Here is a 14,999-nt window from a genome sequence, read left to right as displayed (position 1 = left end):
TTAATGATATCATATTCTAAATTTTAAATATATTTATATATAAATCTAAATCTAAATAATTTAAAAAATATAAATATTTAGCCATTTATTCTTAACCTTCGTTCTGTTTTGGATATTCCATTTAAATTTTAAGTTAGAAATTTAACTTTATTATTTTTGACGCTTGATTTCTTCCTGCTTATATATGTTGGTTGTAATTTTTATCAATATATTTCTTGAATAAGATCAAATCTACAATTGACTTTAATTTTTCGTTCTTTGAATTCATTTCTTTTAGATGAGTTTCTTGTACCTTGGAGGTCTCTATGCTAAAAACATTCTATATTTTATGGTTTTATTTCTTTTTAGTTTTACACTTACATATTTATTCTCCTCCTTAACATAAATTTTCTCTTCTTTTTCAATAACACATTCATTCTTCGTCAAACCAAAAATAAATTTATTGTCTTCTATATGAAATGTGACAATTTCTTTGTTGTTTTGATATTTAATCACACAACTTTTATAAAAGTTCAAATAACACTTTATAGCATTTCTCTAATAACTAAACAACATTTAAAAGATTTTGATCAATTCCAAGAACGTATAAAACACTAGAAATTATTTTCAAATCTGATTGACTTTTAATTATAATTGTTGCAATGCCTTCTACCATAATGTGTGCTCCATTACCAATTTTGACTTTAGAAATAGCAATTTTGTTAAGTTATTTGAAAAGATATTGATCATTATAAGTCATATGATTTGTGCAACTACTATCAATTAGTCAATCCTTTGAAGGTTTGTTGGTTTTAAAATTTGACATTGCAAGTAGCAATTTTTCTTCCTCTTCCTCCTCAATAATGTTAACATCTCCTTCTTGTTGTTGAGACGTTATTAGAATCAGAAAATTGAGTGCATAGTAATCGTACCTTATTAGCTATACCCAATAATTTGTCTATATATTCTTTTATTGTCTCATCCTCCTTCATTCTTTGCAACTCAAACTCTCTTATTAAATTCAACACTTGGGTGCTTGTGGTTCTTTAATCTCCTATGTATTATTCTTTTATGTAATCCCAAATTTCTTTTGTTGTTTTGTAAGTCATGATTCTTGTGAAGACATTTTGAGAGAAACCAACAAATAGACATAAATTTGTCTCTGCCTTCTTGATTTTTATTTCTCTATGAATTTTTATTTAGGCGACTATAGAATTTTCTAGTAAGGAAGAAATATCATAATCTTTTTTATAGCTTTCCTGATATCTGGTGCCTCTAGGTATGCCTCCATTCTTACTTCCCAAAGATCATAGCTTTCTTCATCAAAGATGAGAGGAACAATTTTTGAAAACTTGAATTGATTTCCATCTTTATTTGTTTTATTTTTTTTATTTGCGAAAGTAGAATTATATTCATATATAAAAAAGTATCGAATTTATTGTATGTGAAAAAAAAATCTTTAATCTTAAATTTTATTCATTGTTCTATATATAATATATATATAATTAAATTGTAATATAAAAATATATCATATCCTTAAATTAACGAACAAATCCTACACACATTTTAAACATAAATATAAATTTTATATCTTAATGATACCTTATTCTTGAATCTTAAAAATAGATATTCCTAAAATAAAAAAATGCAAGAATTGGGTTTCTTTTATAAGGTAAGTGGTTTCTTTTATGTTTCGCACTGTTTTATTGGGTTGCAGTATTGGGTCTCGTTGACAAGAGCTAACGATGCATTTGTTCATTGGGCTACAATACAACCACTTTTAGGCACAACAATGTAATACATTTTTTTATAAAAAAAAAAATTATTTCCTCCACTCTAAAATATAAGTCACATTTATATTGTTTTACAAATTTACCTTGCTCCCAACATACTCATTCGGACCAAAAATTTTGTAGAAGATAATTTTTTTTATTAATCAAAGTCACATCAATGACTAATGACTATTTTTACAGCAAATTAAAAGAGATTTAAACTTAATAATTATAACATTAGTTGTTACTAATGACATAACTCATACCTTTCATCGGCATTACTTAGTTATTTTCAATATTCCCTCTGAAAAACCTTAACCCGCAAATCTTTGGTTTTCTTTGTTGCAACACAAATTGAGAATTCTATTTTTGCTATTTGTTCAACTACTTGGTTATATGATTTGTATGTTTATGGATGTACATGCCAAATTTATGCCCCATTCTATTCAATTTATTGAGTATTTTCATTTTTTATAAATTATAAATAGAAGTTATGCTTGATATTTCGAGATTTACTGTTCTTAATTATCCAAACCTTATTTGGATCAAGTGTAACTTATCTTCGTCTAATTTTAATTTTGCGTCTTTAAAGTTGAAAATTAGATTGCGTAACCCTTACAAACAAATGCAATCTCATATTTCATATATATTTGTAGGAAAAACATCATATGCGATGACAAACTTATTAATATTTACTTTTATACTCGTTGATTTACTTGGTTGGATTTGTCAACTCGTTGTATTTAGGCTTAATTACAGTTTTGGTCCCCCTATTTTAGCTGAATCGTGAAAGTAGTCTCCCATTTTATTTCTCTCTAGTTTTGGTCCCTCAAACATAATTTTGGTTCAAAACTTATGAAATTTCATTTTTTTTTGCATTTATTTAAGTTACATAATGCCCCAATATCTCATTTGCAACAATTGTATATGAAATCTATGACCATAAATGGTGTAGTACGACTTTAAAAAAATGAAATTCCATCAAATTTTGAATTAAGATTCTGTTTCGGGGACCAAAACTGGGGAGAAACAAAATGAGAGAACTACTTTCGCGATTCAGCTAAAATAGAGAGACCAGAACTACAATTAAGCTTTGTATTTAAAGTATCTTTTATCGTAATCGTATAATCTTGTATTTTTCGCTTTAATGAATGTTTTTCTTATATTTTAGTATTGGCCATGCTTGTTTCTTTTAGTTTTGGCATAGTTCTCTCAATACTTTTTATTCTATACATATTTTAAACTATTGTAAATGATAAATGATAGTTTTGAGATGTCTATATAATTAAAATATTTAATTCTACCATACCATATCTTTGTACTCTAATCCTTGCATAAAAAATTAATTACCCAAACTATGCACCAACTATATAATTTATTCCATATATTTTAAAATATATGTGGATCGATATAGGAAATTATTTCAAGAATGGTTAATTTATTCAATATATTGTAGAATATTCTCCTTGGCAAACATGTCTTAGTTAGCAGGTAGCATGTATATGGAGACGCAACATTATGTTTATCATATTATTATTGTTATCTATGCCTCATAAAAAAAAATTTATATTTATAAGTCCAAGGTGGCATATATCCGTGATTATATGAAATTAATTCAAACCAACGAAATTATAACTAATTAAATTTCTCAAATTATTGTTTACAATACTTGTCCATGATTCAACCGTCACATGGGTTGGTAGATATTTGTCACATGGGTTGGTAGATATTTGCTAAGGAATATAAGTACTTTTTTTCATTGCGTTTGAATAAAATCTCATATTATTGACCGGTTCTCTTTTCAATCTTTTACCCTTTCTTTTTATTTTTTTTATATTTTTTACCTCTTAAGAATTGCCAGCTAATTTGTTTAGAAATAACTTAGGAGAGTGGTTAAAAGAAAGGACAAAAAAGGTAAAAATTAACCAAAATGGTAAAAAAGAAAGTCAGTTATTCAGTCAGAACAAGTCAAGCTTTGGAATATTTCAATTCCATACTAATTAATGTCTTTAAAAACATTATATATTATTTTGTGACATCTAATGTATTCTTTCTAAGCATATATAAATACATCTCATTTCTTTCACTTTTTTATTGATCTTTCTCTTTGTGATTGATTTCTTTTTGTTCTTCTTTATATTCATATATTCATTATTTGAGTGGTTGATTAATATTAAGGAAATGGGAAGGGCACCGTGTTGTGACAAATCAAAAGTGAAAAGAGGGCCATGGTCTCATGAAGAAGATATTATCCTAAAAAACTACCTTGAGAAAAATGGCACAGGTGGTAATTGGATAGCTCTCCCTCAAAAAGCAGGTCTCTTAATTCATATATATCTTTATATTCTTTTTTAGATTTTTTTTTTTGGTATAAAAATGTTGTTTTAGGTTGTTAATTAGTGAATCTTACCTTGTTTAGTGATATGACACAAATAAAACTTAGTATATGTTTTGTTATGCATTAGAGATTAGTTTCTCGCATCTTTATAATTTTTTTTCTCGCTATTTATAGAAATTCTCAATTAAAACTTTCACTTCAACATAATTTTTCGAACACATTGAAAAATCTTAATTTTTACTAACTTTTTTTTTATAGTTTAGTTAGGTCCAAAATTTAAAATGGTATACGTAAATTTCACATTCTAGATATGTAATTCAAATTCTAAGAAATTTTTTCATTTAAAGATGTTTACATGTTATTTGAATGGTATTTTATTTTGTTTAATATATGATTGATATGTTTTTAGGTCTAAAGCGTTGCGGAAAGAGTTGTCGTCTAAGATGGTTGAACTATCTTAGGCCTCATATCAAGCTTGGAGGTTTCACTGAAGAGGAAGACAATATTATCTCAACTCTTTATGGCACCATAGGAAGCAGGCAAGTCCATTACTTTCTATAGTTTATATGTGCCATGTGTTGTTTTTGTGTGTGTGTGAATTTTTAACTATTGTATACTAATATGTGATATGGACTTGTAAACAAGTTAGTAAAAAATATTGATTCCAATGCCAAATCTTCTATGTGTGTGCCTAGACATTTTAAATGCAAAAACATATAATGAGATATGATTTTAAATTGGTATACTAATTTTATACTAACTAATCAAATGATTTGATGTGAATATTATTTGTTAGTACTTGTTAATTCTTTATTCATATTATAAATAATTTTTGTTTGTCATTGATTAGGTGGTCCCTTATAGCTGCTCAACTACCAGGAAGAACAGATAATGATGTGAAAAATCATTGGAACACTAAACTAAAGAAAAAGTTTTTGGCACAATACTCATCTAATATTGCCACAAACAACAACAATTACACTAATTCTAGTACTAGTACTAGTTTTGACCACTTCTCAACTTTGACTTTTCAACCTCAAATTAATGAACCATTTATCTATGATCAAAAGATAAATCTAGCTTCTTTTGATGACTCCAACAAGGTTTTGGATTTGGAGCAAACACAAATTCATAATTCATTACCCATGACAATGGAATCAGAAGCTTTTTATAGTGGAAGTAGTTTGAGTAGTAGTTGTAATACGCCGACTACAAAGGAAATTTCGACTATTTCAATTTCAAATGCGCGTTTTGTTGAAGAACAGAACAATATTCATAGTCAATGGTTTGAATACGACAATGATGATTCAATTCTACTTGAATTTGCTCTTGATGATATACTTAATCAAGACAAAGTTGCTCATTCATCTGACTAATTAACTAAGACTCTCAAATTTATCAAAAATTTGAAGGAAAAAAATTTCATTACGATTAAGTTATTTATATTTTTAGTATTAAGTAATTAAATATATACCTTTGACTAATGTTTAAATTTGTGTTTTATGTAGTTGGTTGCGTGTGGAATTATGTCATGAAATTTTAATTTAATTTCAAAGATAATGATATTAGTAGTAAAATTTCAAATTTCAAAGTATATACATCTTAGTCAAAAGTTGTAGTGTTCTTTTTAGATGTTAGAGGAATTGCACTTATGGCATGTTATTTATAGTATATAGTTTGTTTTATATTACTATAATGTGGGCCTAAAATTCAAACAATGTGATCTCACATGGTCAACAAAATTTGTTGGTTTCTGTCAGTGGTCACGAAACTAACTAGCTTTGGCTCTTTGAACAATTTCCAATATGAGAAAAATGGTTTCTATATGATATCAACTAACAAATGCAAATTCAAATGCATGACTGTGAGTGTTTTATCAAGAACAATGATTTATAAAGGCACTAAATTATAATCATACTATAATATAAAGGGTAAAAGAATAATTTTAGATGAATCATGGCAATGGCAATCATGCTCAAAGCTTCAAGCTTAATTTATTTCACTAATGAATCCATCTTTATAAAATCAATTTATAAAATAAGTAGTATTATTTTTCATAAATTTTATATTTTTTTCAATTAAATATATTTTAATTTAATTTCAAAGATAATGATATAAGTAGTATTCACCGTTCATCTTAGTACGTGTATAATTTGACAATTAACTTATTAGAATATATAAGTCTTATCTCTTTAAAATGTAGAACTTCAATTTTTCTTAAAATAGATTTTTACACTTTGATTGGAGTATGTAAATAAACTACTCTTTATTCACCACTAATGAATTAAGCTATGGTTATGCCTTGAATATATCTTTATTTTTGTGTTGATATATTGAATTCTTTTAATATTTTCCATTTCAAAATTAAAATCTGTAATTTTTGGATAAAAAAAATTTCAACTTTTTTTCATACATATAAAAAAGTTGATTTATTATCAAAAAATTCTTCATTCAAAAGATTAAAAGATTGAGTATCGAATCACTCCTCATATCACAAATTCAATATTTAGTTTACCAACAAGCTATGTATTTTTGAATGATCAATGACATTAAATGAAAATAAGACAACTTGTTATTTCAAAAAATGTACTCTGTACTTTAGTTCAATAAACTAAAAACACAAATTGTGTGTCTCATCTAATTAGTTAATTAACTTCTTAGTTGCTGTTATTAACTATATATAAATATTATTGTAACTTTCCATGCGATCAACATTTTCATTACCAATACAATTTTCATATTATATTTTTCTTATGATGTATTCTATTGACTAAGTAACAGCATATTATATTTTTTTCTGCATGATATCCTGTATTGACAAGGGAATTTTATCAAACACATGATAAAAGAACTGATCCTTTCTTCAATAGAACTATATTACTGCCATAAAGATGCTGCTGGTTTCTAAAGATTCTATTTTTCTCACCAACTTTTGACCTCTTCACTTTGATATTCACTTACATCCATTTGATTCTAAATTAAAATTGTGCAACTGAGATCACTTTGATATTCACTTACATCCATTTGATTCTAAATTAAAATTGTGCAACTGAGAAAATGTCTTGCTCCAATTGTAAACTACTCTTCCTTTTCCCTTCAAAGCTTCATACTATTAACAATTTAATTGACATCTAAATATATTTCAATTTCTTAATTACAATGTTACAACTTTTAATTTTCTTTAAAAAAATCCTTCAATTCAATAAGTATATAAAAATTTTGTATACTATGATCTAATCATAAGTAGCAACGGAGATCAATCATAAGTAGCAACGGAGATCAGGGAGAAAATCTCTCATGGCGTGGATTACTCTCTACTTTGGTCTTCGTTGACATTTCGAATAGAGAAATAGAAAAATATAATTGAATGTTTATGTAAAATATAATATCTATATATGCAAATACTATAATAAATTGAGAGTGTAAAAAAAGTTTTACAGGATCGACATATCATAACCAATTATATGAGTAACTTTAATAGTAGGTATTGCGAAATTCAAATATTATTAATGATCTAACAGTTGTAATTGATTGACATTATAATAAAAAAAATTACACTGATAGTGTATCTTAATTAAATTCTAATATATTTTACATCTACATCTAATCACAAAATAATGCACAATAGAGTTCATTAGTTGTAGACATGATGAATAATACAAAAGGAATGCTACTTCTAGAAACTCAATGTCATTCATCTTATAGTTTCATTAAAATTTACAAAATTAAATAAATACTTCTTAGTGGCTAAAAATACACATTCACCTTGGGAACGAATATGTCATAGATTCACTATCTATAGATTTAAATGCTTCAGATGAACTATAAAGTTCACTATAGATATGTCGTGGTGCCACAAATATTTCACTATCATTATGTGACTCCAATTTAACACATTGTTTCAGCTCTGATAACACAGCACTCATTGTTGGTCTCTGAATTGAGGTTGATGCAGTGCATGCAATTGCTAATCCTAATGCTTTCCATCCTGAATTTATATCAAATTTTCCTTGGAGTCTTGGATCTATGATTCTACTTATTTCACCCTTTTCAAGTTGTGGTATTACAAACTCAAGTATGTGTATTGATGGCTTTCCTTTCATTACTGCAGGGAGACCTGTGATTAATTCCAATAGTACTACTCCATAGCTATATATGTCACTTTTTTCATTCAAGTTTCTTAATTTGTAGTACCTGTATGTATAAATCACAATGTAGATAATTAATTTCACATGGCAAATACATGACAAGAGAAAAATATGTATTTGTATGTGGTTTTTATGTAATAGAAAAATAAATAGGGGGTGTCTCCAATAAGCACTATTACTAAAATAGTTTATGTAATTAAGTACTTTAAAATAGTTTATACAATAAGCACCTAAATCAAATGGATCCTCTAAATGTCACATCGAATGTTTAAGTGAACAATTTTGATTGTAATTGTGAATCATACTGTGAGTTGTTGGCATTAAAATTTAAAAGATTCAACTGAATAAGGACTCACTCTGGATCAAGATAACCCATTGTTCCCATGATTGTAGATGTTTCATTTCTATCATCAACATGAATCATTGCAGATTCTGCATTTCTGTTATCACTATTCTTAAACACCTTAGAGAGTCCAAAATCTGCTATCTTAGCTTCTAAGTCTTCACTTAGAAGAATGTTAGCTGACTTTACATCTCTGTGTATTATAGGTGGCTTGCATCCATGGTGTAGGTAGTCCAATCCTTCAATCCAAATACACCATTCATCAAAACATAATTAAAAGTTATAATATATATATATATATATATATATATATATATATATATATATATATATATATATACATATATATATATTGTTGAACAAAACTATTCATGCATATACAAGACAGCTAGTTATTAGTCACAGTAAAGTAACATAGGCATGTATGAAATATTATGAAACAAGCACTAAGACTAGTTTAAACCATCTAGAAAACAATTGAACAAAGTGATATCAATTGAAGAAAATGAGCAAAACATTTATTCCTTTTGCTAAATCCAAAAATATGTTTGAAAGAAGGATGTCATTTCAACCTATCAAATGAGTTGAAGGAGTGAAAAGATTAGGGTTAAAACCTTGGTGAATGAGAAAATACTAATATATTACTATAGAATGAAATATAAGCAAAAATTGTATCTGGTCTTATTTGTAACCAGATAGATCAACTTTTCAGATACTATTTTTGCTTATATTTCATTCCGAAGGGAATATCAACTAACGTTTGCCTGTAAGAAAATATTTAGACCATACATATTACAAGTATGAAAGTAAGAAAATATCCAAATATAAGAATTTAAAAGCAAAAAGTAGAAATATAGAAGGACTAGTGGCTTCCTTAAAAGTGAAGATATACTGACCCTCTGCAGCATCAATTGCTATTTGAAGTCTCCTTTCCCAACTCAAACAATGTGAATTTTTATCTGCAATCATATAAGTCACATTGAAACATGCTCTCTTTCATCAAATATTAAATAATATCATAAAGGGTGCAAAAAGTAAATTAAGCACAATATGGAGCATGGAAAGCCTACCTGAGAGGTAATCTTTCAGGTTGCCACTGGCCATGTACTCGTATATGAGTGCCATCTTGTCACCTTCATCACAATAGCCAATGAAGGATACCAAATTTTTGTGATGAACAGTCATCAAAAGTTCAGCCTGCAAATCATCATTATTTTCAATTGTTGGAAATTGATGTTTCTGATATTTAATAGAATTTTCATTGAATGTATATTGTGTAGCCTAGTGGTTGAACATGTATGAAGACAACTAATAAAACTATCTTTTTCCTATATACTCTTAACTATTTATTTATCTTATTCCCCTTTTTAGCGAAAACACGGGTATTTTGCTAGTTATGGATAAAACAATAGTCATTGTTGCATTGAACTTTTAAAATGAGAAATAAATAGAAACAAAATTCTTTTGCAAAAACGACAGTTAAAAAGGAATGGAGATTACTTCAGTTTGAAATTCCTTTGGCCCCTGAGCTGAAGATGGAGAAAGCATCTTGACTGCAACTTTATTGCCATCTTTCATCTGACCACAGTAAACAGTTCCAAATCCTCCCTTCCCAATGATCATTTCAAAGTTGTTGGTGATTTCCAACACCTCAGTATAAGTATATTGCCACTTCTTTGATTCTACAGTTTTTACTCCTTTATACACCATGTTCATCTCCTCCTCTTAATAATTTAAAACAAATACAATGAGTTTAAGGTTGTTTTTGAATTTCAACTACAGTTTTTCAATTGTAAATCAAATATACACTAAATCAGCTGAGCTCTTCACTTTGAAAAGTTTCTTGTTTTTTTTTATATATGTAAAATCTTCAGGTTTTTAAAATGATATGGAAGAAGTAACATTAATAAAGCAAGATATACCTGATTGTTCATTTCTTCTATGCTTCCAATAGAGAATGGCAAAGACCAATAGAACTAAAACTGATGATAGTGATGCCACAATGGAAACAATTTCCTTCTTTTTGTTACTTGAATCTGAATCAGAGAGATTTTTATCATCCACCCTATAAAAATATTGAAAACGAGATTATCTAGTCATAATTACACAAAGATATTTGATGACACTTCTACACATCTTGATATGCTTCATACTTGCCCTTATTTTTCTTTTCTATGATTCTAGACAAATTAAACTTACTCAACTTGCACCAACTATGTAGCACCGACTCTTCACACTAAAGGTATGTCCAGTGTCTGAAATTGATACGTGTGGTTACATTCAAATATTTCGTTTTCTCAAATGATTATCAGTGTCGACATGTCAATGTCGTGTCAGGTGTTTGTGTCACTGCTCAATACTAGTGCATTGAGCATATCATGGTCTTCTTTTATAGGACATACCTCAAAGTAAGTAATCCAGTCTTTGATCTTTGTAAGAGAGTGGTAGAGACATAACCTGAAAGTTGGTTGCCTCTTAAATTCCTACAAATAATTTGAGTTTTCTTGCATTAGCCATTACCAATTTAGCACCAATATAAAATGTCTAAAGTTTGTGATCATCATAAAAAAAGACTTACAAATATTTAAGGGAACTCAATTCTTCCAAAAACTGAGGCATTGATCCAGTTAAGCTATTGTTACATAAATCCCTGAATAAAAAATAATGTACTTAATGTGATATCAATATAATATATCTAGAATGGAGAAATATTCTAAATGCCAAGACTTTAAGAGCATTATGACAATATATGTACTCAAAATTTTCTTGATGTGTACTCACAAAGATTCCAAGAAAGACAGGTTGGAAATGGCAGGAGCTATTGTCCCACTCAGACTGCTTCTGCTTAGATTCCTATAAAAAAGAAAATGTATTCTTATAAAATTGAACATCATGATTTGAAGTCATAGTCCAAAGTGATACATATGTTTATTTATGAAGGACTTTTAGAATGGGAGAATTGAAAAGAAGGAAAAGGAAATGCAGATTCACTCACAGTGATACAATTCTTGGAGGAAGTGAAGTGCTGTAGTTGCATTTTAAGCCCTCCCAAGTGTAGTTCTTTGGTTCACATGGATCACCTACCCAATTTCTTTGAACTCTATAACTTTCTTTTACGCTCCTTATAGCTTCAACTGTTTTCAAATATAACTGAATTCACTTAAAAAGGTATAATCATTTAAACTAAAAACATCTGCAAGTAATACCATTGTTTGGTAAGAGTGCACCCTACTAGAATTGAAGGTGCGTCTGGTGTTCCGACACGTATCAGTGTCGGACACTGATACGATGCCGAGACATGTGGTTACATTCAATTACTTCTATTTTCTTAAATTATTACCGGTGTTTATGTGTTTGTACCAATGTAGTGTCCGCTGTTTGTGTCATTGCTTCATAAACTACATTGAACTTTGTTCTTATTCAATTGTCAGTAGGGTAGGCATTGTCACAAACTCACTATCTTTTTCACATGAAATTTTACCAAAGAAGATTATAAAACATATCATACCATCTTCTTCAAATGTTGGAAGTGCTTCAACTTGTCTTAGTACATAAATCTCCACTGCATTAAGAATAGGTGGAAGTGTCGAATCTTCGGTTTTCTGTATTGAAATTCGATGCTCGTTCGCCACCAACGACTTCAAATTAAAAACAGTGGTTGCGTACAAGTAGCTTGGTACTAATGATTTAGTCAAAGGAGAACCATTCCAAGAAATATTGAATTTTCTCAGCTGAGTTTTCTTAAGTTTCACCAATTCAGCAAAATACAAAAAGACATAAAATTTCAAATTTGGATTACTTGGAATCCAAGAAAATTCCAAACTATCATTTTCATTCCTTGGCGTAGCAGCAGTTCTAATAACTTCAAATGGTACTTTAAATCCATCTCCATTAACATCAATTTCTGAAGAAGTGTTTAAAGATTTCCACGAAGAGGAACTAAATGGAAACCAAATTCTATCATAAACATCATCTTCATATCTACCACTTCCATTGATTAATCCAATGTCAAATCTTTTGTAAAGTAAAAGTGAAGCAGATTCACCAAACTCAGTGTTATAAATTGAATTATTAATTGGTCTAAGTTCCAATGCTGATATAAAAGGAATTCCATCTCCTTTATTCACAAGACAAACATTTGTTTCCTCCGATTTCGCCACACTTATTATTTCCAATGTAACTTCTTCTGAAGCATTTCTGAATTTCACCGATGACCAAAAATTGACATCAATATAGAGATCAAATTCAGGTAGTTTGTTTTCTCCATCATAGTTTCCATACAAGAAAGAAGCTCTTATTAAATGTAAACTGCCTCTTCTTCCGGCAATTAATCGGTAACAGTTCCTCTTTCCTTGAGGAAAACTTCTGAGATCTGAGAGTGGTAATGGTAGATTTGGATTCTTTGGATATGCATACTCAGAAGAAATGTTCATGTTAAGTCCTGTTTGTATGTGAGATCCATCTGTGCTGTATTTTATTTTTGTATCATCAGTGTACTCAAGATTCTCTGGACCACCACAATCAATGCTTATGAAGCCTAAATAGAAAGATAAAATGGATTAAGAAATACAAGATTGTTAGAAGTTAGAACAACAAATTTGGTTCAAAAGAAAACTGATACGAAAAACGCAAATAAATAATACACGAGATTTGATCACGAAGTTCAGACAATTGTCTGTATCACTGATAGTAGAGAGGTTGGAATACCTTTCTATAAGTCAAGTCTAAGGTTACAGATTACAACTTCTATTTAAATATCATAATTTAGTTTACAAGATTACTATTAGGAATCTCAGGACCAAAGAAAATAAACTTGGAAAAAATAAAGTTAAAATTCTCAAAAGGAATCATATTGAAAAAATAAAGAAATGAATACAATGAATTCTCTATATATAGAGCAAGAAACTAACATAGAACAACTAACTACCAAACCCAAAGTTAAAATTGAATCATTCTCAGCAAAAAAAATAGTTTGCTAGCTTACACTTCAAAATAGTGTAGTATTTTAATACACTAATAATTTCAAACATATTTATAAATTGTTTTCGGCTTATTTTCAGTAAGTAAACTCCTCGTAATAGTTACAAGTAAACTTCTCTAAGGAAATGCTAGTTATTAAGTTCTTAATTAAGCTGATGATAACATAAACATGTCATCATGATCATGAATAAATAAATTTACAGAAAAATAAGACTCACTCAAACAGAATTAGCTGATTGAAAATGCTGCTAACCTGTTTGTTGTTGTGCTTGAACTAAAACTGTAACATTAACACAAAAAACCAGAAACAAGATGAATCCAATTGAATTGTTCATTAGACCAAAAAGAAGTTACAGGAGCCTTTGTGAAATTCTATAATGTTACAAACTTGCTAATAGAAATTGGAAACATTTTTTTCATTGGTAGAAGAAATTAACTACTTAGCATTTCATGAAAACAAAATAGTGAGTCAACTGTCAAATAGAACACGCATTTGATCGATGGGTTTGACAAAAACTAACTACCTAAACACATCAAATTGTCGCATAAAAAAGAGCACTATGAGAGAAATTTCTTATGTCTATAATATTAAATAATGAATGAATAAAATAATATTTGCAACTCTGATTAATAGAATATTGAAAATTTTGATATTAACTTTAGAAGAGAGAAAAATAAAAATAAAATTGTGCACTGATATAACGAGAAAGTTACGAAATAAATACATTAACATATTAACGTTTGTTGATCAAATTTTAATCTAATCATTTTTTTATAAAATGACTAGTATTTGATTTCTCCACATTTAGTATTAGTATGTGAATTTTGTTTTTAAAAAATAAGTAATCCTTGGTGACTCTTCAAACTCAAATAATTAAATATGCATAAACAATGAGGAGGTGCACAAATGTGATTCAATGTTTGAAACAAAGGTTTAATTTCATTATTAAATGTGAAGAAAAAGTAAGAAATCAAACACAAAAAGGATTTAATAAGTCCGTGATAAGATAGGTAAGGCTCTATATATCATTATATATTTGCATTGAAAACCATGCCACGTAAGTACTTATGATTCTAAATCTTTTATTTTTCTTTTTTATATACTGTAATTAATTTATATAAATGTGAAATTTAGTGTTCGAATTTAAAATAAATATTAAATATAATAATATCGCCATTAACGGATTGAACTAAAACTTAAAGACACTTATGATTTTAAATCTTAATTAGCAAATAAATAAACATTATTGACCGATAATGAAAATGAAACTATGAAAGGTAAGTTGATTACTCTCTCCATTTTTTCCAGTTGATTTTTAAGGATATTTAAACTATGACAATTGATAAATTTTATTATTTTGATACATTATTTACATTATTTATAATATTTTTAACTATTTTATTATACAATTTCATATTTCTAAAAGAAATAGTTAAAT

At 28.1% G+C, this 14,999-nt stretch overlaps 2 protein-coding genes across 3 annotated transcripts; one reads left to right on the top strand and one right to left on the bottom strand.

Annotated features, from left to right (window-relative positions):
* Nucleotides 1-3,802: 3,802 nt before the first annotated feature.
* Nucleotides 3,803-5,693, top strand: LOC101492565 (transcription factor MYB106-like). Its single transcript, XM_004502986.4, has 3 exons — nt 3,803-4,068; nt 4,499-4,628; nt 4,940-5,693. The coding sequence occupies exons 1-3, from the start codon at nt 3,933-3,935 to the stop codon at nt 5,463-5,465; spliced, it is 792 nt and encodes a 263-aa protein (XP_004503043.1). The 5' UTR covers nt 3,803-3,932; the 3' UTR covers nt 5,466-5,693.
* A 2,070-nt stretch (nt 5,694-7,763) lies between these two features.
* LOC101509002 (probable LRR receptor-like serine/threonine-protein kinase At4g29180) lies at nt 7,764-14,116 on the bottom strand. Of its 2 annotated transcripts, none has more exons than XM_004502500.4 (12): nt 13,814-14,116; nt 12,089-13,117; nt 11,576-11,714; nt 11,362-11,433; nt 11,159-11,230; nt 10,983-11,063; nt 10,503-10,645; nt 10,081-10,304; nt 9,651-9,777; nt 9,477-9,539; nt 8,594-8,819; nt 7,764-8,283 (listed from the first exon to the last, which is right to left on the bottom strand). In XM_004502500.4, exons 1-12 carry the CDS (start codon nt 13,893-13,895, stop codon nt 7,851-7,853), a joined length of 2,691 nt encoding a protein of 896 aa, XP_004502557.1. In that variant the 5' UTR covers nt 13,896-14,116; the 3' UTR covers nt 7,764-7,850. The 2 variants fall into 2 exon arrangements, with proteins under 2 accessions (XP_004502557.1, XP_004502558.1); XM_004502501.4 differs by having other exon boundaries at nt 13,779-14,115.
* Between the last annotated feature and the right edge of the window lie 883 nt (nt 14,117-14,999).

The sequence above is a fragment of the Cicer arietinum genome, chromosome 5, assembly GCF_000331145.2.
Source record: "Cicer arietinum cultivar CDC Frontier isolate Library 1 chromosome 5, Cicar.CDCFrontier_v2.0, whole genome shotgun sequence".
NCBI classification, from domain to species: Eukaryota; Viridiplantae; Streptophyta; class Magnoliopsida; order Fabales; family Fabaceae; genus Cicer; species Cicer arietinum.
The sequence above is the reverse complement of the archived record's forward strand: the minus strand, read 5'-3'. Positions and strand labels throughout refer to the sequence as shown.